The sequence below is a fragment of the Uloborus diversus genome, chromosome 2 (genome assembly GCF_026930045.1).
Source record: "Uloborus diversus isolate 005 chromosome 2, Udiv.v.3.1, whole genome shotgun sequence".
NCBI lineage: Eukaryota > Metazoa > Arthropoda > Arachnida > Araneae > Uloboridae > Uloborus > Uloborus diversus.
The window spans coordinates 116,678,515-116,705,223 of NC_072732.1; the positions used below are offsets into that span (position 1 = coordinate 116,678,515).

The 26,709-nt window shown below is 33.3% G+C and overlaps 1 protein-coding gene across 1 annotated transcript in view; it reads left to right on the forward strand.

Annotated features, from left to right (window-relative positions):
- LOC129216004 (uncharacterized) overlaps positions 1–26,709 on the forward strand; it is a 175,557-nt gene that overhangs the window by 61,307 nt on the left and 87,541 nt on the right. Inside the window, exons 2-10 of the mRNA XM_054850141.1 lie at positions 3,721–3,851; positions 7,696–7,806; positions 12,274–12,337; positions 13,771–13,973; positions 14,756–14,903; positions 19,159–19,254; positions 22,744–22,825; positions 22,975–23,059; positions 24,311–24,421. Of these exons, the coding sequence (XP_054706116.1) occupies positions 3,721–3,851; positions 7,696–7,806; positions 12,274–12,337; positions 13,771–13,973; positions 14,756–14,903; positions 19,159–19,254; positions 22,744–22,825; positions 22,975–23,059; positions 24,311–24,421 (1,031 nt within the window). The remainder of the gene's footprint in view (positions 1–3,720; positions 3,852–7,695; positions 7,807–12,273; positions 12,338–13,770; positions 13,974–14,755; positions 14,904–19,158; positions 19,255–22,743; positions 22,826–22,974; positions 23,060–24,310; positions 24,422–26,709) is intronic.

Sequence of the window (26,709 nt, forward strand, 5' to 3'; positions counted from 1 at the left end):
GCATACATACAGACACCTACACATATACACACACAAACACATACACACATGGACTCATGCATACATACAGACACCTACACATATACACACACAAATACATACACACACATACACACAACTACATACACATTCATGCCTGCACACAGACACAAATACATATGCCTACACACACATACACATACCCCACCCCCACGCATACAAACACTCATACACACAACTACCCACACACTCATGCCTGCACGCAGACACAAACACACATGCCTACACACATACACATATCCCCTACACACCAAACACACATACCCCCCCCCCCCACACACGCCTACATACACACACACACACTCGTGGTTGCGGGAAACATAATTTGAATTTAAGATGTCAAAATTTAAATTAATTTCTCTCTCTCTCTCTCTCTCTTTTTTTTTTTTTTTTTTTTTTTTTTTTTGCGGCATATGAAAATTTGAATCCGATTGGGACTTGACGAAATTATTTATGAAACGAGTGCGAGGTAATATCTTAAAGTTAAAACAAGGGCTCCCCAATGGGAAGCTATTGTGAGTCATACATGTATGTCTGCGGAAATCATATTTATCTTATACATATAAAATCTGAGTATCTATCTATCTATCTATCTATGTCCAAGCTTCTTCTCCCGAACGACAGTGAACTGACCATCGAACCAGGTATCGATGGATTCGTAATCCTCCCGTCTTCATGTTTGGCTATTTAACATAATCCTCCGATAATAATTAGCGGAGATTTCAATTAAAAACTATTAATTAAGACTCTTAGATTTCAAAATCAAATCCCTATTTTTCGAAGGCTTTCCTCCATTTAAATTATTATTCAGTGCTTCATCTCAACTTTCCGCAACAATGCTTTTATTAAAATGTATGTGAGCGTGAAGAAAATCATTGAGATGAAAGATCTGTTGCCATTTTTTTTCTCGAATATGCTCAGGTAAAATTCTTGTTTTTGTTTTGAGGCTTTTCCTGTAATCAGGGTGTTTAAGTTGTTTACTTTTCGATTATTTTGCCGTAATCTGCAGCAAAATTTTGTTGTTTTTTTTTTTTTTTTTTGTTCAAGCCTGATTGTTAAATACGCGTCACATGACATAACTTTCATTTTCGAGGAGGACCGTGCACGTCGTAAAGTAAATGAGTGATTTACAAGTTATTTGAGTTCTTTGAGGGTTTGTACCTGGAAAACGGATTGATGTAATTCTTGTACGACCATGTGGATAGAATTCATCCAAATATTTATCTGAGTGGTATGTTGCATTAATAAACACCCGGGCAACGCCGGGTAGTAGACTATTTTATGTAAAAAGCGGATTGTTATTGTGCATAAATATTTCCGATATAGTCTATCAGATGTAATTCAGTTTAACGTGAGTAAAGATTATAGTTGATAATGCATATATTTTCCCCTTTTGTTCTGACTGAAAATGTACTCATAACTTGTATCATTGATAACGATTATTAATGTTGATGAGGTGTTTTGGCAAAAATATGTTTGACTGGTGTTTTGCAAACCTTGCTTTACGCGCATTTATTTATTCCTTAACGCGTTAGAAACTAGTGTCAGTGTACTACAAATGCATCAACTGGACTGCTCTTACATTTTTTAGGTAGCCCGTGCAACGCCGGGCACGCAGCTAGTATTACTTTGAAAATTTGAGATGCATTTGAATATAAGTTTTGTTCAACAATGGTCTGATCAGCAATGAATTTCTAATTGAAGGCTCACCTAAATTTTGGCATGAAATTAGTTAAAAATAATTGTATTTCATTTCTAATTACCTTGTAACATTGGAACAAATTTTATCTGATGCAGAAAAATTAAAGGTTTTAAGTAATTTTTGCAATCATTTTTTAATGTTTTTTTTTTAATTTTTTCCTTTTTTATTGTTGGATTTAGGCCAAAATATTGATTAAAATTGGAGGAAATTATCAATTAAAAGAGTTAATTAATTAATTTGATTATAGAATATTGCATTGGCATCGGGTCTGAGGTCGCGTGCCAAATTTCAAAAGAATCCGATCGCAGGAAGTGGGCGAAATTTGAGCTGCAAGATTCCGTTACAAGATACATACAGGTGAAACTGATAAAACCGTGTTAATTAATAAAAGGAATAAATGCTATGTATGCAAATTATTCGTTTCACATTTAAGAAAAGATATTTCTGTCGTTCGATTGTTATTCTAAATTCCAAGTGTTGTTGGAATTAAGGCATTTCTATGTCGTGATTTCATTAAAATTTAACTAGCCGATCCATGCGAAGCATTCGCGCTCTGCAGAAGGAGTTCCAAAACCCAAAACCCCAAAAAACCGTGTTTTTTTTTTTGTGATTTTTTTTTAAAATAGCAGTCAAAGTGTGACTTTGTTGTTTATTTTTCGCTGAGCGTTATATTCCGCTTCTCAGCATTAAAAAAATAATTGGTTTAATTGTTAGCAATTGAGAAAAAAATTCTTTTGAAAAAACCTGCAATAACACAGCTGTGGTTCAGAATCTTGCCCCATAAAGTAAAGAATTTATGTTCATGTTCATAGAAATTTGGATCAGCATTCAACTGAGGAAAATTAGCCATTCAAAAGCATTTTCGTTTTTTTTTTCTTTTGAGCAATCACGATTGCTTATTGTTCTCACTTGACTGTGTTTGGCGTTCCTATGATTTTATTTTCATACCAGCACCCTCCGCAGCATCATCGTCGACCGGGTCCTCACGATGCTGCACCTCTAGCGAAAACCGTCTCCAGGTTTCGTCAATGTCCTACACTTACACGCATACATGCACGCACCTACACACATACATACATACACCTACACACACATTCATACACCTACTCACACATTCATACACCTACACACATTCATACACCTACACACATACATACACACACATACACAAACACATACACACACACACGCCTACACACTCACATACACACAACTACCCACACACTCATGCTTTCACACAGACACAAACACATATGCCTACACACACATACACATACCCCCCACACACACACAACTACCCACACACTCATGCTTGCACACAGACACAAACACACATGCCTACACACATACACATACCCCCTACCCACATACACATACCCCCTACACACAAACACACACGCCTACATATATACAAACACTCGTGATTGCGAAAAACATAATTTGAATTCAAAATGACAAAATTCAAATTAATTTCTTTTTTTTTTTTTCTTTTTCCTGCCTTCCGATAAAATTTGCATTGAGTACATTGCCTTAGTCCCCACCCCCTCGGAAAAATTAGAAATTTTGTGAACAAGATGTGTGACATCACGCATTGTTTTTCATAACAATAAGCCTATGGAAAACGTCGTGATATGTGAGAATGGGTGCGAAGTGTAACATTTTGTGACACAAGACGAGGGGGGGTCAAATTTTCTTTGAAAATTTGTGCATCATCTCTAGTGCAGGCACGTTATTTGGACAATCAGGGTGATCAATTGATCCCCCCCCCCGCCCCGGAAAATTTCGAAATGACTGGCTGTTTATTTTAAGTGTCAGAATTGTTGCCTTTTGATGTAACAGATGGCAGCACCACAAATTTCACTCACTCGTCATCTGACGTTAAAAAATAAATACATATGCATTTTTCAATGAATGGCATTATTTTCTCCCCACTGAGGAGCAAAAATTAAAAAATAATTCCTTTGTGAACTTTTTTTCAGTGTCAGCGATGCTGTCTGTAATTTCCACTGATCCCACTGGTCTAAACAACCAAGAAAGTTTTAGAAGCATAAATTCAAAGCATCATATAAGATCAGTTCACCAAATTCGAGAATCATGCTTATCATTTTCTGTAAGTTGTTTTTTGCTTCATGCTTTTGATTTTATGCTACAATTTATTACATTTTTTCCTTACAGGGCGAATTTATTTAATCATCGTCTGCTGAGCTTTTTAACTGTAACCCGCAGCATAACAAAAATAGAAGCAAGATGGATGGTAAACAATGTGCTTTAGCCTCGGAAGATTTTGAAGTAGATGAAGAAGATGTCATTCTTCCCAACACACCTCTAAGTGCTTACATACAAGAACTGAAAATTGAAAACGGAATGAACATTTTAGACAGTTCTTTGGAAGACAAAGGTCTTTTGAATGATTATTCCCCGAAAATTTCATCTCACGCGGCTGTCAAAACTTACAATTGCGAAAAGCTTAAAACATATTTAAACTACTTGTATGATTATTTCACGTTATTCTTTTCAGCAGTAGACAACTTTCTGTCAAATCGGATCTTAGTGCATATAAAACGTAGCGGAAATTTAGTTGATGAAGACATAACATTTTTAGACAATTGGGTTTTCGATGATACTAATCTCACCACAAATGCAATAACTTTACGTCGTGTAAATTTTCTTTTCTTAAGTGCTCTTGTGACGATTTTTTGTTTCATGTGGTGCCATATGTGTGATATTGTTCTGTGGGATTTGACATTCTGTTTACCATTACATCTTTCTAACATGCTTAAAAATTGTTCGCCCGTTTTTGAATTTTTATATTTTTTGACATTAACAATTATAATTATCTTTATTTCCTTGAATTCTATAAAAATAGTAAGCTTAACCTTGCTGTGTTTTCAATTGCAAAGTATTTTAAGTACAACAAAGCAAATAGTTGTTTTGCTTAAAAAAAATATTAGGCTGATACAGGAGGCTGAACTAACATCAAGGGGATTTACTTCCACTTCACACTCTTCAATCGCTGAAAGAATAGAGATTTCTTCAAATTTACCCATCATTTCATCCCACCGTCATTATCCTGCACTTCGCAAATCCATTTTTATGTGGGCAAAAGAATTATTTTTAAATTTCAGATATTCCACTTTACAACTTCTACAAACATTGCAATTGGGTCCTGATTTTGATTTTTCCTCTCATTCTCTTGCCATGTTAGATCTTGAGGAATTTGGAAATTTAATGCAATTTGATTTAAAATCGAATGAAGATTTGGAAAAATTATTGAAAGTCACTGATAATTTTAGTATTTCATCGCTAAGAACTATGTTTTCTCTTATGGAATTGCAAGTTTCAGAATATTTCAAATACTTGTACTTAACTTTAACTTTTGCTAAACCAAGCAGACAGTATTCCAAAAGAAACTATCAAGTAATTTTATTCCAGCTACTGAGAAATTTAATATTGTGCAAAAATTATTCCATATTGCCTAAAATTTCAGAATCATACAAGTATTACAGATGTTTAGAAGCATCTTCCGTACCTCATCCTGTTTCTAAATCTGAAAATACGCATCACTTTGCTCTAGAAATTAATTTGCACAACATGAGTTTACATCTGAAAGCAGCATTAATAAGATTGCTAGAGGCTGAGGAATTTTTAAGCACCAAAAATTCATTGGATATAATATCTTCTGATGTTTCTTTGAAGCATCTTAAAAACTTGATTGACCAAGTGAATGGTGAAACTAAAGCATTTAATGAAAGTTTTCAATCTTACTCTGCAGAATTGGACATGCTCTTATTAGGTGGTAAGCGTGAAACTCCTAACATTGTGCTGCCCCAAACAGAACATTGTCAACAAACTATTGCAGTTAAGGCTGTTGTTAAATGTGATATAGAACAAGAACTGAAAGATGAAGTGTTTGAGGATATTGTGACACAGTATCACGTTGAAGATGGTGAATGTAAAGAAAACATTGATTTTGAAATTAAAAAGAATACTGAAATGGCATCATCCTTAATGCACGAGTTGAAGAATGTTTTAGTTGTTAAAGCAGATGAACATCGACTTCGAGAAGAAAAAGCATTAGCTCTAAAAGTTTCCTGTTCAGAATCACCTTGTGAGAAAATCCAGGAAAATACAAAATCTTCAACTGTTGTTGATGATGTAATTAAAAATAGTGACGTTACTAAACATGCCTTAACTCTGTGTGAAAAAGATCTTGAAGAAACTCAATTAAATTATACTGATTCCAAACAAAATATAAATGGAATGAGTTTTGCAGCTTCAATTGCTGCAATTGCTAGTCAGAGAAAACTAACTTTAGGTATTTCAACTGAAGATTGTTTTATTGGTGATAGTAGTGACAGTACAGATGAAGAAATAGAATTTTTAGATGAATAAACTTAAGTTCTTCAATAAAAATTGCAATCTCTGATCAGCAATTGTTTTTAAAATAGGTTTTGATAATGGATGGATTAGGTTTAAAAATATTTTGTTGTCATCCCGGGGAAATGTTATATGTATTTTGAAATATCTTATGGTGTTACCTTTTATCTTTTCTCCTCTGTCTTATATGTGTATGTTGAATTGTCCATTATAAAACACTTTCCCTACTACCTGTTGCTGATCATCACATTTGTATTTCAAGAACAGATTTTACTTCATGCCAACATTTCTTTTATTAATATCACAGTTTTTCTTTTCTTTTTTTTTTTTTTTTTTAATATGATTTTTAATGTTTCGAAATTCCAACCTTTAAAAACTTTTTATTTCTACTTTGTAATTTTATGAATGCACTTATTATGTGCAATGAACCTCCACATCACAGATAAACATCATAAAATTTACAGCTGATGTGCTTATTTTATAAATGCTATTACATGCATTTTAACTCATTTGATTTATTAACACACTTACATAAACTTCAACTGTTCTTACTTTTTTTTTTATTTTCACTTTAAAATATTTTACCATCAATTGTTTATATACAGACTTATGTATGCTATTTTTATATTAAAATATTACTTGAATAGGAAAAATCGATATAATTATTTATTATTTTCAAACTTCAAATTTTTAACTCAAAACTTTCAGTTTACTGATAAAGTGAACGAAATGACATTTTGTCCGGGACGGTTTTTTCCAGCATTTTTTTTGGGAGGGGGTATGGACAAAATAGGATAACTCTGAATGTAGCACATTTTTCAGAGAAACTCACAGTGTAACTAGCCTAAGGGAAAGAAAACCTGTAGACTAAAAGAAAAAATGATTTTTGAAAGAAAGTCAGAATAGGAAGGAAAAGGAATTTCAAATTTTTTTGAGCGGGTCATATCATCCTGCTCTCTCCTAACATGATACAGCAGAAAGAGTACTATTTAGTCTTTATAATTCCTTTGAGTCCTTTAGAGATTTGGAGGATAGCAACTTATCAGAATAAACACATATGGGCAGGATTGCAGAGTCGGAAGAAAAATGACCGACTTTGACTCCAGGAATTTTAGAGCCTCAGACTCTTTTCCTTAAAACAGTGACTCTTAAACCGCTAGTACTGACAGAGCTGCGGACTTTGAGAGAAAATGATCCATACAGATTCCTGAAATTGCAAACCTTTGACTCCCGACTCCTTTGCCCAAAAATTTGTCCACACATCACTCCACAGCCTTGCATATGGGGTGGTTGTTTCCAGTAACTTAAGTTGAAAGAGGCAGGTATTCCATATTTTTATCCCTGGAAAACCAAATGCAGTTCAATAAATCAAGACAAAACAAAAATTTGAAGTTATTTTTTTTATGGAAATTCCAGATCAAAATTAATGCACAGATCAAATTAATAGTTCTATAATACAAATTGATCAAAATATTTCCTTTTGCTCATATGGTAAGTATATTTGAAACTTCGTAATCAAGTTTCACCGTATGTACTAAAATTTTATTTCTAAATATAGCCAGTTGCTTATCTTTTAGGGTATTCAAAGAAACAGAGTTAATACTACTGACAGGCTTCGCCGTTTAAGATTAAGAATGAAAGCTAGTAATTATGATGCATATATAATTCCATCAATGGATGAACACCAGGTAACTCCTTTTTTTTCTTTGTCTTTGAATGATTTTAATGTTTCGATGGTTCTAGCATTTTTCTGAATACAGTAATTTCCCAATTATCCACTGATCCACTGAATAGTGTAACACAGTAACTGTGGATGAGCAAACTACACTTGCATTGTTTTTACAATAAAAACCAAATGTTTAGGGGGAGGCACCCCCCCCCTACTATTCCCCAACTATAGCACTGTGTGTTTACTAATGATCTTACAAATTTTCGTTTTTACAATAACAGCTTTGAAACCATTCCTTTTTAGGAGGATGTGACAATTTAAGAATATTAACTACATAAATTAACTCAAAAGTTTTTAAAGCACAAACTTACAGAAATAATAGGTACAGGGGTCTGTCCAGGATTTTTCACAGGGTCCGTTTTTTGTGAAAAATCATTTATTTTTGTGAAAAATCAATTAATTTTGTAAAAAATCAAATTTTGCAATTTTTTTTTTTTGTAAAAACGAAATTTTTGAATTTTGAGATGGCGCAAACCAGTGGCGGATCCAGACTATGGATTTGGGAGGGGAACTTTTTCAGCAATTTATGTTCAAGGGGGGGGGGGGGGTTATATGATATTACTAATTAAAAAAAATAACCATGAAAATTGAGCTATACAACTTATCCTCTGCGTCTTAACGCTTCTTATAAAAAAAATTGTGCATTACAAATTCTGCAAGTACAATTCTAAAAAAATTATTTTAATAACCGTTTTGCTCAATTCTGTATTTGTATTGTTGTTTTATATTTTAATCTTAAAATGTTCACCAACTGGTAGGGGGTCCAGAGGTTCTCTCCCGGAAAATTTTTGAAATTGTAGTCCTAAGAGCAGTTCTAGACGGTCTCTGATGAGGTTATACGGGAAGGAAAGGTTCGGGGGGGTGGGGGGTTCTTCGATGCAAATTTTTAGAAATTGAAATTTTAAAAAGCGATAATTGTTAACGGTAAGGTAAGAAATGGGACTTTTTGGGGGTTACCCCGATAGATTTTTTTTTTTTTTTTGTAGAATAGATCTAAATCGATCACCCCTCCGCCCGATATTTTGAAATTGAAGTTCCAAAAACGCAGTTACAGACAAACTTTGATGATGTTACGAGCAGTGGAGTTCTGGGGCTCTTCCCAAAAAATATTTCGAAACTGAAGTCGTAGAAAACGAAGTTTTTAAGCGATATTAGTGACGATGGATTTAAACGCTTTCCTACCCCTTAGATTTTTCGAAATTGTAATTTTTTTCATTTTTAAATTTCCTACGAGAGCATTCGGGCCCTTGTACGGAAATTTTCGTAATTGTCGTCTTAAAAACGTGACTGTAGACCATATTCGGTAACGTTAGGGGTTTGGCTATTTTTCAAATTTGAAGCTCCAAAAAAGCAATATTAAACGATTCTCGATGTTTTTGAATGCGAGGTGTTAAGTAGTTCTCCACTGCAAATTTTTCGAAATTGAAGGCCTGAAAACGAGATTTGAGGAACTCTTGAATGGTTTTGGGTGGAGGAAAGGATGCTTCCAAAGCGTAGCATTATGAAGACTTTCTTACTTTTAAACCGAATAAGAAAAAGGGAAAAAAATAATAAAAGGAAGGCGGATAAAAGAAATAGGAGATGCAGGATGTAATTAACTGATCAATAATCCGCCACGATTGAAAATTTTCAAGGTTCTTTTCAATAGAAATTTAGATATTTTTCGTGACATTTCCCCCCTCTTATTTAAATAACTTCGTTTTCCCCAGGTACGTTTTATTCTTCTCTTTAATTACAATACATGCTTTTAAAAACATTCTAATCTGCTTTCTGGGGCGGTACCCCCCCCCCCCCCCCCCCTCTGGTTGTGCCACTAAATTGTGGAAGCTTTACATATAATGATACTCTACGCCAAATAAATACAAAAGACAGTTTAAACAGGTTTCTGTTCAAAAAGACTTATTTTAAAAGATTAGTGTAAACAGATGAAAAATTTTCCTGCACTCTGTTTTTTTTTTTTTTTTTTTTTTTTTTTGTGGGAAAAGGGGAACATTCCCCAGTTTCCCTCCTGGGATCCGCTTTTGCAACTCTCTCTTCCCTTTTCCTTGTGCCTTTCTTCAAGTTCAAGTTCTAAAAAACAGAAGAATTTTGCTGTACCCTATTGTGAAAATTTTTAGGTACACATGAGATTTTGGGGGGAGGGGAACATTCCTCAAGTTTCCTTCCGCAGGCCCGCTTCTGCTATTTTCTAATCGCTTTTCCTAGAGCCTTTCTTCAAGTTCAAGTTCTATAAAACAGAAGAATTTTCCTGCACTCTGTTGTGAAATTTTTTAGGTATCTCTGAGATTTCGGGGGGGGGGGGAGCATTCCCCCTGTTCCCTCCTGCGGATCCGTTTCTGCTGTTGTCTAATTGCTTTTCCTGGTTCCTTAGTTCACATTCTAAAAAACGGAAAATTTTTCCTGTACTCTGTTTTCTGAACAGCTTTAGGTACTCTTGTAATTTTTTTTAAGGCAGGGAGGAAAACTTCCCGCAGTCATCCCCTCTTTGGATCTGCTTTTATAGTTCTCTCCTCGCTTTTCCTGGTGCCTTTCTTCAAGTTCAAGTTTTAAAAAACGGAGGAATTTTCCAGTATTCTATTCTGAAAAATTTTAGGTACACTTGGGATTTTGGAGGGGGAACGTTCCCCCAGTTCCCCTCCTGTGGATCCGCGCCTGGCGCAAACTGCATCATTGACACTTAATGTTAAGTGTTTTCCCTCTTTTCTGTTGGGAATATCATTCTTGAGTGTTTTTCGAGTATGGGAGGGCGGCATCGCTCTTTGGGAGATGGGTATCTCTCAAGTATCAATATTTATTTACCATTCTACGTTATGTTAAATTATACTAGAAATGTTATATGTATAGTATTTAAAAGAATTGTACTAAAGAAATTCAGGCAGGGGTTCAGCATTTAACTTTTTGAACCAAAACGTTGTTAAAAAAGACAAAATTTCGTTTAAAATTTATAAACTCCATGATTTTAACAAAAATAAACAAATATTTTAATTGTTTACCTCTTAACAAAGCGTACTAAACATCGAAAATTTGAAAAATCAGATTCCCATAGCGGATGCAAACAGATCGCAATCCTCAAAGTAAAAACATCAAAAGTACAAAAACGGCTTGTAAAATGAATATTTCTCATAAAATTATTTTAGAATTGCACTTTAGAGTCCTATGATAAACATTTTATTAATGTCTGGACACAGTTGAATCAAAATAAATAAATAAAAAATAAACCATCGATTTAGCATTTAAATTTTTGACTCATAAAAGAAAATGGAATTCCGCTTTAAAAACTTAAAATGAGCATTGTTACAAAAATAAAGAGACTTTTCATTTATTTGCATCCTAATAAAGCGAAGTTAGCTTGAAAAAAGAATAAAGTAGGATTCTCATATCGAATCTAAAAAGATTGCGCTTTTCAAAATGTAAACATCTAAAGAAAAAAACAATGAAAAAGAGTCCATTTAAAATTAATTATCCTTTTTAGCATCGAAAATTCAAACCCATATAACTTTCTTCCAAAATATCAATTAAACATCATCCCGCCAGACGCTAAGTGGTGATAAGTTTAAAGTTGGTAATCCTATCTGAAGCGATCACATTCCCCCCCCCCCCCCCAACTATCCTTTGCAGTTCTAAGTTTATTTCCCTGTATATTATTGTTTATTAAATCATGAGCAGTGGGGAGAAAAGTGCTTACAATTAACTTTTTCAGAAAAGTTTGCAACAACACCGCTGCATAAAACAAACAAGCAAAATTATAAACCAAACTGACTTTCAGCTGTTAATTTCTTTCATAGAAATCAACAACAAGCATTATATTTATTTGGCCTTAGTAGTTATTTATCGCTTGCAGGTGCCTCATAAGAGCGCCTTTTTTTTTTCTTTTGCAAAATTAGCAGATTTTGTATAAGTTAATATCTCTAATTAAACTTTAAAAAAGGTTCCAAACATTATCGTTGGAAATATGCTGTGTTATTTTGATTTGAGATTTGCTCTTCCAATAAACAATTTGTGAAAGATCCGTTTTTGTTTGTCAGAATTTTGTGAAGGGTCCGTTTTGGTTGGTCGGGATTTTGTGAAAGGTCCGTTTTGGTTGATCAGATTTTTGTGAAGGGTCCGTTAACGGACCCAAATTTCCTCTGGCCAGACCCCTGAGGTATGTCTTTTGGTGTAACCCCATTTTTCAATGCAGAAAAGTTATGAGCTTTTGATGTTCAGCAGCACTAAAAAGTTTTGATCCTACTGCCAAGATAGTTGAAATAACTTTTATTGTAATTAAATTTATTAACTGTGTTATTGTTTGTATAATACTTCAAATTTATTTTATATATATTTTGCTTGTAGTTTTTGATGCTGTGAATAGTAGAAAGTTGAGTGTAAATTAATTTTCGTTATTGTTTTCAGTCTTTTATTTTTAATTAAAAATAATTCCTTTCAGTCTGAATTCATTGCCGACTATGACAAACGACGAGAGTTTATTACTGGATTCACTGGCTCAGCTGGTATGTGTTACTTTTTATTGATTTGTTAACTCTTTATAGTAAATAAAAATAAGGTTTCAAAGAAATTCTGGAAGGAAGTCAGTGGCGGACGTGCGTCCAGGAGACCCCATAACACCTACAGCCCTGAAATTCTGTACAAAATTACTCCGAGCCCTGAGGGTGTGCACCTGGGTTTTTTTTTTTTTTAAATTCGAATTAGTTTTTTTTTTTTTTTTTTGTAGTTAATTTTTAAGCTCAAATTTTGCATAAATTGCCTATTAAAGGGGTGAAAAATTACTTGCACATATTAATATTATATGTAGTTGAAAGGGTAGAATTTTCCACGTTCTACAATTTGTTTCAATGCTGTAACTTATAAACGGTGGGAGTTATTTGCGTTTTTAGCTCTAACTTTTTTAGGCTTCGCTAAAATTTAGGCACTACTTTCTTCATTAAATCTATCATTAAAAAGGGAAATAATTGTCCTACAGTTTTATTTTTGACACCACTGAAAAGAGCTGCTTTTTTTTACTCCAGATCTAACTCGACCTATGGTCAAAAAACTGAGCTTCTATCCCCAGAGGAAAAAAAGTTACAAGCCGTTAAAAATCAATTTGGAATAATCCTCATCTCCATTAAAATTATTGATGTTTTATTTTCCGTTGCCATAGTTACATCTCTTGGATTCGTATGTTTCTTCTTTCCCTTATGCACAAACTTTAAGTGTTTCAATTTTAACGGAAAATCTTAGGCTCAACTCAATTCAAGCCCCAAGCTAAAGAGCATAATATCTTACTGAGACCATGAATATACAAAACGGCAGTTTTTCAATGCTCAGGAGCCCCTTAGCCCTTACGCCTCTACAAGTTGATACAAGTTATTTTGAAACCCAGGGAAGGGGTGCTTTTTGATCCAAAGGGAACTCATAATGCGTTTTTAATCTGTTTCTTTTTAACTGACAATTTTAATCTTTGCAAATCAAATAAGATTGCGGTTGGTGAGCGTTAGCAAACAGGGGGCAGAACCCCCTAGTTATTCAAACAAAAGTAAGTTTTTTTTTGAGGGGAGGGGGGCACTTGTTAGTAGGTAGGAGGTGGGGATAGTATTTATAATACTTGTAAATTTTTAAACTGCAGTTTAACTATCAGAACTGTCTGCTCTTCATTTTAATATTTTTTCACCTTTGTTGATTTATTTTACTTTAGAAAATAATATGACTAAATCATGATGACCTAAACCATTTATTTTAATGCTTTTATTATCAAGTTATGTTGAAAGAATATGTGTAGTTCCATTTAAAGTGGTGGCCTGGGAAGTATCCCATGAAGGAAATTCATGTAAGTTGCTGAGTTTTATGTAGTGGTGTAAGCAAAAACCTTCATTTTATTCTTAATAATTTGTCATAAATAGATTGGCATGCATTTGATTTAACAGAATTATATTTTTCATTCCAGGTACAGCTGTAGTTCTTTTGGATGCTGCAGCATTGTGGACTGATGGACGCTATTTCTTGCAAGCTGAAAAAGAATTAGACTGCAATTGGATTTTGATGAAAAAAAATACAGAAGGCTTTCCTACTCTTTATGATTGGTTACTTACTTCACTGGATGTGGGATCCAAAGTTGGAGCAGATTCTAAATTAATTCCATATAGAGAGGTATGCTTTATGATTTAAACATTAATTAAATAAGTTTTTTAGTACCTTTTCAAAGAAATAAGAATAATTTCGGTGATATATTGCAACCCAGCAGGGAAAGCAACAGAACTCGGCATTTGGGAAAAGCGTACTAACTATGGATTTTAAATCTAAATTTAATGCTCTTTCTTGCTATAAAACTCGCACAAAGTTAGCTTACGTAACTGGTGCACAATGTCGTTAAAACAATATAATCAATAGTGACACTAAACTAAAATTTCATAATTTAGAAACCAAGTCTTCAAACTCTAAATATGCATAATTAATTTAGATGATGAAAACAAACGAATAAACATTACACCATTATGTATTCAAGCATATTATAATATTTGAGACTAAATCGCGTAAAAATTTGATTTTCTACAATGCTAATTTTTTTGAACTGTGTCATTTCCCTTGCCGGGTGCGATATGATGGTGTTAAGTTCTTAAAACTATTATTTGTAGTATGAATAAAAGTATAGCTGATGCAAGCTTAAATATCAAAAACAGAGTGAATCATTAAAAAGAATTTTGCATTGATAAATTATTGCAGTACTTATTAAAGAATTTATTATTATGTGAAGTTTTTTTTATAAAAATTACCAGTATATTTTCCTTTTTCCTAAAAAATCTAAGTTCCGTTTCAAGAAAATGTTAAAAGTCAAGGTAACTGTTTCTTATATCTTTTATGCTCGTTTAGTGGTTGTTTCTCATATCTTTTATGCTCATTTAGAGGTTGTTTCTCATATTTTAATGCTCTAGTGGCTGTTTCTGAAAGAAAAAATGGAACAAGGTAATATAACTCTTATGGCAGACCAAAGTAACCTCGTGGATGATATTTGGAGCATACCTCAAGGGCGTGTACCAGAATCTGTTTCCCATATTTTCATACATGATGTAAAATACGCAGGTAAACAACAATTATCTCCTAATGTTTATTGTATTTAAATATTTCCTTAAGAGTTCATGACAGTAACTGTTCTATCAGTTTTCTTTTTTAATCTCAACCTGAGTTCTTGTTGTTATTTTTATCAAGATCACTGTACAGATGTACTTTATAAGTTTTTTTTTTTAAATCTAGGAAAGTTAAAATTTATATATATATATATATATATATATATATATATATATATATATATATATATATATATATATATATATATATATATATATATTTAATTTGTTTTGTTATCTGTAGATATTCTAAGAAAGTAGACATAACTTCTACGTTTTAACCAAACAAGAATTAACTTCATAATTGTTAATGTGATTAAATAACAATTGTGAAGTAAGTTATAGTTTTGTTTAACATTTTGTACCTCTGTTCCTCATGATACACTTGCTGCTTAAAAAAAAAAAAAAAAAATCCATCAGCACTTTTTACATTGATGGAAGTTTTCTTTTTGTTTTTTGGAAAATGAATGCAGTAAAGTCTAAAGTCAGTGTTGTAGTTCGAAAAAAAAAAATGTGGGATGCACCACTTCATTGGAATAGGTGTCATGGTTGATGAATTTTTGTCAGTCCAAAAACACTTAGTTTAAATTACTTACACCACCTTCAATTCAAAAATGGACATAAATTTTCTTGAAAAGTGGTTTCAAACTAATTAACATTAAATTTACAGTACTAAAAAAAAAAAAAAATTCGCAGGGCGGCATTCCCCCAAGCTACAGTACTAGGTAGAATTTTCAAAAGTAATGCTTCTTATCACTGAATTTTTTACGCAACTTCTGGTTCAACTTTTTTGTTTTCACTTACTTTGCTAGAGCAGTGCAGTATGTAGCAGAAGTGTTTTGTCCTCTGAAGCAAGCAAAAATTTTTACATTTGATCAATGCAAGGAATTGTGTTGTGTATAGTATGAATTTGAGAGAAATTCTTGTTTCAAAGTAGCCAGCAATAAGATTTTAATCCCTGACTTCTGAGCACAAAACACTTCTGATTCAATTATACGCTAGTTATGTAATACGGCAGAAAAAGTCATTAAAAAAAGAATCTTAGAAAATGCTTTAATGCATTGCAATGTGTTGGCTTACTAATTTAGAAATAAAGTTGTGGCGAAATTTTAAATTCAGATTATTTTGCTGTTTTGATTATCTTTCTGAGGAAAGTGGAAATTAAAATAGTTTAGAAAAAAAATATTTAAATTTTATTTTTTATTTATTTAAGAATAAGATAATAAACCCCTTTTTATCTTTATTGGGTTGAATTTAAATGCATGGGATCAGGCCCCCGCCAAGCCTGACTGGCGCAGTCATGCAAATGTTTTTTGAGTGCTTTATGCAGTGGCGTCCGGCAAAAATATTGTTAGCACCTGGAATGAGGCACATATGACGTAGAAAATAATGCATTTGGCATTTAATTTAATAAAAAACTGTGTAAAAATGTGTATTTAATTGTGGATTACAGTGTAAGTTTTTACTTCATATCTCAAAGTTATTTCGATTTCAGTAGCTCCTCTGCTAGCCAAAGCATTTTAGAAAAAGAAAATATTTTATATATCAAAGTTAACGCCTCGCCACTCTAAATATCTCTCAAGTCACTAATTGATTAATCTAGCTTTCAGGAGTGTTAAAACATAACAACAGGGTACTCATTATTCTTCTAAATTGAAGTATAGAGGATGTCCCGCCTTAAAATCTGAAACTGAAGTCCCTTACAATAAAACCAACAATTCTAAAATATTTAAGGCATTGAATATGATATCTAAAACAAATACATTGTCCAAGGCTCTTTTTTGACACACAAATAGTTAAAGAAGAAGGAGGAGGCTTGAGTAGTTATGGTTAAATTGTTTCTTTTTGGAACAAAAAAGCTAACCAAAATTCTTGTCTATAATGTGCAAACATTACGCACAAGTAAAATATATGCAAATGGACTTTCTGTAGTTTTTAATTATGATAACATGAAATAGTGGAATTACGAACAATGATTACAAATCCCAAAAAGACATATACAGTGAAACCTGTGTAATTTGAAACCCTGCAATTTGACCACTTGCAGTGCACTACTTTAGTGGGTAACTTTAGAGAGGTCAACTTATAGAGGTTGAATTATATGATAAGATCTAATTCTGTGCCTGAAAATAGCTGTCACCTTAGACAGGTGGTCAACTAACAAGGGTGATTCACTTTACGGGTTTTACTGTATTACACTAATTACAATACTACATATTCACCTCAAGATCCAAAATAGGGAATAGAAAATTTTTTGCGCCTCATATACTCAGACTTGTGTACTATCGACATACCGAAATAGCAATAATGGCTCCACATTAGGAAGAAAAATGCTAATGTATGCATTAATTAGCATCACGTGTTTTCAGTGTAAAAAATTACACTTTTGAGTAGCATATTTAGACACAAAAAGGCAGTAATTTTTCCTTCGGATAGGCAACGAGAATACTGCTTGTTTCAATGAGCAGTGTAATTTCACCACCACCATTGGATATAATCAGAACCTGATGAACGCACGGTCTGACAGGTCCATGGAATGGGCACCACAATTTTAAGGGCACCAAAATTGGGTACATTTCTTTATTTCTTCCCGTTTTGGAAAACCCACATGAAAAACATGCAAATTTTCTTGTGAGAGGGTAACCAAATTTGGATATATTGAAAAGTTCATTTTTATTTATTTTTCTTCTTTTTTGGTTGCAGAGAATCCCCCCATTTGGAGCAGTTTTGATTGGCAGAGCTTGGCGCCTTTTTAACTCTGGCACCGTTGTGCTCAGCACAACCTCACACATAGGGATGGCGCGGCTCTGCATGGGATTACTAGTGATTACAAAAGCCTTTTAAGTGATCAAATGATCATAACATCTGTCTACTTATGTCTTGAATAAAATTTGGAAACTAGCAGGTTAACCACTTAATGCTTTAACCGTGGTGCCTGACTCGGTCGGACATTTCTGGCAAATTTGTACATGCCCAGTCTGACACAGGCATTTTTGTATCTCATGTTAGTTGATTTCTAATTCCTGTTTGAGTTCTGTTCTAGTAAAAATAGCTAGGCTAGATTATTATTGAACTTTTTTAACATAGATGGCACAAATATGTACCATTTTTCTTGATTAAACCACTTTTTTTTGTGTGTAACATAGTTCTTTGGTGTGAAGCCCAGTGGCTCAGTGGTAGCACTTTGAGTTCCCATGCAACAGGCCCGGGTTCTATTCCCGGGTTGGGCAAGGTTGACTCAGCTGTTTATCCCTTCAATGGGTCGATAAAATGAGTACCAAGTGTACTTGGGAACCAAATACTGGGGATTTCGCCTTAAGCTGACCGCCTAAACGGAACATCTGCTGTGCTCCCCGGAACCCCTGGTCAGGAAAATTGAGTTGAGTACAGTAGGTCTTCTCCCTCATGGGCAGGGGCATGCACACGGGGCAGAAGCGACACCTGTTGGCCCGTGCCCGAAGGAGGCCCATAATTTTTGAAATGAAGGAAATACATGTAGGGAAGTAGGGGTAAACAATATGGAGGGGGCCCATAAAAGTCATTTGTGACGGGCCTCAAAATTTCTGTGCACGCCCCTGCTCACAGGCTGCTCTGTCACAGGGTTTGGTTTAGTTCTTCGGTGTGGAAACAGTAAAATATATGAATTTTTATTGCCTGACTAAATTTTTAGCAATTCTTATGCTTGTGTGTCTGAAAATTTGATTTTAATATTGTAAAATGCAAAAGAAACATCTAATCAAATCCTTTAGTTTGTTTGTATTATACTTTTGTGAGTTTCTCTTCCCTTCCTCTCTCCCCTCTCCCCAGTCATCCTCATTACAGAACTGAAATGGTAAAAAATACTTCCCACTTTTACTTTAAATTTATTTTTTGTCAAACAAATATCTGATCATTTTTGGCAGTTTTTCCAGAAAAAAAATGTTTTAAGGGGTAAAAGATTTAGCATTTTTATTTATTTATTTGATTTAATCATAAGATTTTTTTTACATATACATTTTCTTTTAAAATGCTTGTTCATTTTGTGGGCTTTCAATACCATTTTTGTTCAGCTGCTCTTCACATACTCAAGTGTTATATCCATTTTGGTTCTTAATACACAACGTCTTACAATTGCATCTGCTGCAAAAATGAATAGTCATATATGTATATCAGTTGACTTAAATAAAACAATAAAACATGCATCCACAGTAATATTTCACTCATTTTTATAGGTAAATCTTGGGAACAAAAAGTTCAAGAACTAAGGAATTTGTTGCAGGAAAAGCAAGCTGATGCTATTATTGTAACTGCATTAGATGAAGTAGCATGTAAGTTTTTTATTAATTTTTAAACAACTATGATAAAATAGCTTTGCTGCAAGAAAATATCTTTTGTAAGTTCTTTTTGGTATGAGCAATGTGCCTGTTACAAAATGACCTTTTTGTGGCTCCTCTCCATATCCTTCACTTCTATTTATATTTAATTTTCTCTCCCTCCCCCCACCTGTATGTTCTTGGAATATAGCTGCATAAGGTTGATTTTAAATACCTGTCCAAACTAATGAAGTTTGTATTGCTAATCTGTTGCTTTTGGGAAAATGTGTTACTACTACCAATTAACCGTTTCTAACTTATACAGGGTTTGTACGCTCCTTCAAAACTCATCCAATACTCCTTCATTTAGGAAATTTTTTTGAAGGGCCCTTCAAACTCCTTCATTTTGGTTTGAACTCCTTCAAAACTCCTTCTTTCTTAGTTCAAGACACTATCTTCCTCTATGACAGTAGCTTGAAATACTTCGGTTGACAACTTAACTTTGTCACAAGGGTGTGTAGGTATAAGGGCGATTTTAATGTAGTAATTTTACTCGAATATTGCAGGCAAGGCATTGCCTGCAATATTATTGCAGGCTATTATTGCCTGCATTTTATACCTGCCTTGCCTGCAATATTCGAGTTGAACCGAACCATTGTTTCGGTCACTCGCAGGGGCGGCATTTCAGCATTTCATTTGGGGGGTCGAGTTTCTTAAATATGTATTACTACAGTGCGGTACAAAACACACATTAGCTAACAGGGAGTGGTCATAAAATCGGTTGACTATGAATAAAAATTTGTGTTTGGAAACTATTAAAATTTTGGTCCATTTTCTAATAAGTTATCATGCAAAACATCTCGATACTAAAGATTTTATCCCTCTTGGAAAAGTTTTAATGCATGATTTTTGGGATTAGGAAGAGCAGGAAATCGTGTTAGTACTAATCTGTCAGTGCCTAGTGTCGTGCTGTTTTGCAAGTACAACTAAATAGATTTTTTTTTTTCGCCCATTGTGTTTCGAAAATAATTCTCTAACCTCCTGAGACAAAAAAATCTTTCTCTACTAGCTGAGCTGATTAGAATAGTTAAAAAAAATTGAAGTAACAAAGTTATGTATGAAAACACTTTTCATATCATGCTCTTCAAAATCACCCAGGCAACTTCAAAAATTGTGAGGGGCTTAAGTTTTCATCATTGAATAATCTAGTCTCGTCGGCGTTCTCATCTTCAATGAGATGGCATCTGCATCCAGCTCTGTTATTCACTATTCCAGACTGATGAGTCCATAACAAGGACGAAACTGCAGTCTCTGGATATGATAACCGGTCTGTTGGTATATTGCATGTAATTTTTCTTGCCTCATGCTAAAAATTTCTCATAACTGAAACATTTTATTTTTCGTCTTCAACATCCAATCCAGATAATATAGAGCCAACCATACAGAAAAATAATTATTAAATCTTGTGTTAATTTCGTTCGAAACTGAGTTGATTACATCATACAAAATATTAAAAAAAACAATGTTTGACTTTATATCATGTGGGTTTTCGTTACTTTTTTTTTTTTCGCTTTTTAAAAATTGGCTCGGAGGAAGAATTTTTTTGAAAGGTTTCACGATTGATTGAAATATTCATCTATATAAAATCTAGTTTCAGTTTCAATTGTAGATTGAACTATTGTAGTATGCTGCACAGATCAATTGTAGACTGAACTGTGGCTTGAATATTCCGAAAACTAAGGGTAGCGGATTGAAGATGTTTTGATAGAGTAAAGCATTTTTCAAAAACTTTCCTCAATACAAATTTAATAAAAATTCAAACAAAGTCATACATGGAAAGGGGTCACCATTGAAAGAATCGTTTTGCAATAATTCTTACAGTCGTCAAATCACTGCTTTGAAGTTATAGAGAAATAATTTTATGGTTTTAACTCTTGAAGACCATCTTCTGTCACGCCAAAATCACATAATTTTAGAGCCCCATAAAAGGTATTTGTTGATATGTTTTTTTTTTAAATTCAATAATCACATGCATTTTTAAGAAGTTTCTATGAAAGCATATACAGTAAAACCTGTAAAGTTGACCACCTTTGTAAGTTGACCACCTGCCTAAGTTGACCGCTATTTTCAGGCACAGAATTAGATCTATATCATGTAATTCAACCTCATGTAAGTTGACCACCTATTTAAGTTGACCACTAAAGTAGTGCACCGCAAGTGGTCAACTTACACAGGTTTCACTGTAATGCATTGAGCAGCTGAAACGTGTTTCTAGCAGAATAAAGCGATAAACACTCATCAAATAAATATACACTTAAAAAATGAGCGTAAAAGTGATTGTAAAATATCAAGGAATGTTCTTGTGAAAACCATACAGCCACAGCACTTTGCACGAGCCTCTCATATTGGACATACCATCGTTACACTGGGCACACAAGTATGAAATATTTAGCCTAAATGAGGAAATGTCTTTTTTAGTTAAAATTAACCATGGTTCTCTATCAGTTTTCTATGTTCTGAAAAGGCCGGAAAATACTTCATGAATTTAAGTCATCATCCAAATAACGAAAAACACTTTTTCTAGTCTGGGAATGCGTCGAGTTTCATCAAATAGTTACTGGAAACCAGCGAGATTTTTTAAAATGAACATTGATTTCCGATTGAATTCACCCATTTTCTATCATTCTGCTCATAAAATTTGGGGGTGCAACCGCCCCCTCTTGACCCCCCTATTTGCCGCCCCTGGTCACTCATCTGGTCAGTGCTAATTCTATGTTAGCTACCAGTTTGTTTGGCACTCTTGGCTTCCTTAAGAGGTTTTCCACCTCCAGCACAGTTAGTCCTATGCCGGGCTGATGAGTGCTAATAAGCACGAAACAGCAGTCCTCGGCTGGAATTGACTGAGCTGGCAGTGTATTTCACGTATTTCTGCCTTAGCCCTGGCTATAGGGCGGTAACTTACTGAATATACCTGCCTTGCCTGCAATATTCAAGTTGAACCGAACCATTGTTTCGGTCACTCGTCTGGTCAGTGCTAATTCTATGTTAGCTACCAGTTTGTTTGGCACTCTTGGCTTCCTTAAGAGGTTTTCCACCTCCAGCTCAGTTAGTCCTATGCCGGGCTGATGAGTGCTAATAAGCACGAAACTGCAGTCCTCGGCTGGAATTGACTGAGCTGGGGGTGTATTTCATGTAAAACATTATTGTTGCAAAACGTTAAAGTGATATTTATTTAGTTTCTAAAGTGAATAGGTAAAATCCTTCAGCTTTTTCCTTTTTTTTTTTTTTTTTTTTCATTTCCATGCAATACTTATTTCAGATATGTTTAACATTCTCCTAGTAATTTCAGTGCTCTGAATCACTGTCCAATCATTTTTTGCTTTTATTAATTTGCTTCAAAAGGCTCTATTTTGTAGTGATATGGGTTGATTTAAAATAGTTTTTAAAAGTTCTTTAAATAATGCTTTTAAATCATATAAATTGATTGTTTTCGATATTTTATAGGGTTGTTTAATTTACGCAGCAGTGATGAAACCTATACTCCAATTTTCAAAAGCTATGCTTTCATTTCTAAAAACTGGCTAAAGTAAATATTTCTTTTAATCTATTGTTACTGTCTTCTATATCTAATGTATAGTTTTTAATAGAATTTAATCAATTATAGTTCATATACTGTAAAAACCAGCTGCTTATACATTTTTTATCCTCATTAAAAAAATTATTTTTTTTTTCCAGATTGTTTATAAAACGTCTGAAATTAACTTCTGAGGTAGAAAAATATTTATGTCCAAATGCATATAATAGTTCTGAATGTATTATGGTAAGTTTTTACGAAAACTTTTAGGGGAATGTGGGACAAAGTGAAATAGTGACATAGTTACTCTGCTTTTAGCATCACCTATCGGGTAATATTTTAACTATGTTACCTGTGAAGACTGAAGCATATGATAGTATATGCAATTTTTAAAAATTAACACTCATATTGTAATATTTTGATGAAATAAAAAATTATTTTTGTTTTTATTAAAGGGTAAAGTTCTTGTTATTAACATTTTAAATGTTAATGAAAAACTTCTGATATTCTGTGCAGTATTTATTTATATCATATTAAGCTTATTTTTATTTTAAATGTTTTATACAACTAATCAAATGCACCTGGGGCAAAGTGAAATAGTTCATTTTCATTTACTTATTCAATCATTTATTAAATCACTTATGTGTTCATTTATTAATTAATTCATATGCATTTCTTTATTTAGTAATTCACTTATTTATTCATTCATTCCCTTATTTTCTTGTTCATTCTCTATTGATCTATCTCTCACTCAATTATTTTTCTCACATATAAACTTATTTATTTCTTCTTTTATTGTTTCATTATTTATGCATTGGTTCATTCATTCTTTTATTCACTCTCTTACTTGATTGAACCTATTTTTATAATCAAATAGAAAATATTTCATTAGAAATATATTTTTTCATTTCGCTCCATAAGAACAAAAAGTGCAAATTTTCCACTTTTTTTTAAGGTGCAAATTTATTGATCTAACCATCTTAAAAAGAGCAAAGGAAAATAATTTTTAACTGTGAGTCAACAAGGAAGACTGCCTTTTTGGGACAGGAAGTAAAACTTAAAAGATGGTTATGTTTATTTGCGTCAGTTTCAGCCTCAAAATAAGAAACATTAATGCCGATTGAGCATGAGCCTTCAAATTAGATTTTTCAGTAAAAACCAGTTCCAGAGGAAAAATCCATCTGAAATAATCATCAGTATTACTATCAAATATGTATCCATGTATTAGCAAACTGTATCTATGTGTAGAAGTCACAGAAATATTCATACAACTTCGCAAACATACCTGTTTGTTGAAATGCTAACTTTCCTGCTCCAAAATTGCACATTTGTTTTCTCCAAAGTGGAAATTTTCCTTCTTCCAAACAATGCCAAAATACCCTGCTAGATCTAGAACTAGTAGTTTAAACCTAAATATTTTTACTTTAATCTTTTTTAATGCAATTTATTTTTTTAACTTTTTCCCTGAAAAGGTTTTTAACTTTTATCCTTTTTCAGGTTAGTGAGTATAACAGTGCTTTTGAAGAAATTACATATTTAATGAAGGATTGCAAAACTGTGTTAATTTCATCAGATTCAAGTTATGCCATAGTAAATTTAATACCAAAGGTAATTATGGCTTCATACATATATATTAGAGGTGGGCAATGCCATTCTTTTTAATGATCCAATCATCAAGGATCGTTCATTCTTTTGATCCGTTCATTTAATTTGTTTATTTGAAGGACTTCGTTCATTTTAAAAAGTTGCAGGTGATCTCTCTGCATGACATACTCATGTGCATTTGATATGTTTCATTAGATCAGTATTATTCATTAAAGGAAAGATAAGAGGATATGTTTATGAAAAATGAATCAAAAATCTTTATTCAGGTTTTGATGTATTAAGCAATTATAGTTCATTTTATAAGATATTTCTCAGTTGCCCAATGGTAAGATATGTTTTCCATTCCATTCCAAAAACCGCAAGTTCCATTTCAGCATGTCAAAAAATTAAGTTATTAAATTTTTCCAGCTGCAGCATTAGAGTAGGCTGAAAAAATTGAAATTCTGCAGAGCATTTAGCCTTAGTACGGAAAAATTTGACTCCCTAGCTCTAATTGCTGTGCGAAATTTTGTGACTCTGAGTTAATTAGCCCAGTCATATTAGACATCAAAACTGTGAAGTGCGATGTTGTTCTGATTTTTTAATATGCTGTTTGGGTCAGTTAGGGTAGTGTAAATCTAAGTTTGCAGTTTTCAAAAACCTGTGCTCGCTACGTAATTCGCAAAAATCTGCGAAATTTTCAGACTTTTTTTAGTTTTTCCTTCATAACTCTTAAACTATCCAACTTTTGATGTTAAATGTGAATACACACTTTAAAGCACATTAAATTTTGAACAATTTAAGCTCAAGTGACGTTCTATACGACCAATAGTTTAGGAGATATAGTACCTCAAAAATTGGCCATTTTTGGCAAAAAATAAGAAAATTATGCTTCATCACATTCTATGCCAAATATGGACATGAATTCCTACTCTAATTGAAAAAAACTGGGCATACTGTAACAGTACATTTCATTGGCTTTCCTTTAAGCCAAAAATGAAGCCTTTAGTTTTAATTTTTCTTTCACAATTGCAAAACAGACAAATAATCGGAAAATTCGATTTTTGATGAAATCGGACAAAACACTTCTCAAAGATGTATGGAAGATCCTATTCTAAAAAAATGAGCTTAAAATGATATAATACGACTCTAATGTGTGTTTATGTAATTTATGTGTGCTGACAAAACACGGCATTTATAGAAAACTTCAATATGGGTCAATGATTAACAGCCCCATGCAAGTAACGCAAACATTCTTTCCCCTGCATATCTATGCCTTTAACATTGATGAATTTTTGGCCGTATGTTATTTTTCGACTGAAAAGTTATCAACCGAGTTTGTTTTGAATTGATAATATTTTTGAACAAAAGACTTTTAGTGCAAAACATTTCCCATTAGAATAAGAGAGATATGGACAAAAAAAAACAGAATGATTTCAAATGAGTGAAACTGTATTTATATGTTGGTTTTATCTTAGAAATTAACTACACTTAATGTCCTAGTTTTTATGGTGTATTTGATGAATATGATCATACTCCCGAACTGAAAAAAGAAGGTAGTGAGTGATAGGTCAATTTGTTTTCCATTTTATTACATTTCTTTTTTTTTTCATTTTTGTCAATTAGAATGGCAAAGTTGTTGTGGTCAGTCTTTTCAAATGGCAGACTGCACAAAGCTGAGCAGCTAAGATCAGTTCTGCAACAACAGCGTACTCTCATACATCCCGTCTTGCACTAAAATGAGAGAAATCTGAAAAGGACGGGCGAAACTGGATCGTTTAATTTAGTAATTGGTGACGAACCAATCTCAAAATGTATGTTGGTCTTCGACCAACTCTACTCTGAGGCATCCTTCTCCCCTGCCGACCATTTTGTTTACTTGTCGGTACTTGTGATACGAATGGAATGAAGCTACTCTTTTGGTTGAAGACTAATAAAGACGGTTCACAGTTGCATTACATGCTTCTTTGAGGAACAGGTGGAACTGAATACTGTCGCAGGATATCGGGGGATGCCTCATTTCCATACAGAGCAACTATCTCCATCTCTAAAGCTTCGACTAAAGCTTCAGGACTCACTTCAGTTCAGGAAAGTTATGATGGCCTGCTCAACCTTATACCAGTTAATTTGAAAAATGCAGCACAATTTTGTTTTTCTTAGCCAGACATGGGAAGATGTGGTATCACATCCACTAACTGCATGAGGAAAAAGTACAAATCTAAGAGGTATTCAATTTTTTCTCTGTTGAAAAAAAAATTATAATAAAGCTGAATACAAATTAACTGTGGCACTTTTCTAGTAGGAAATATTTT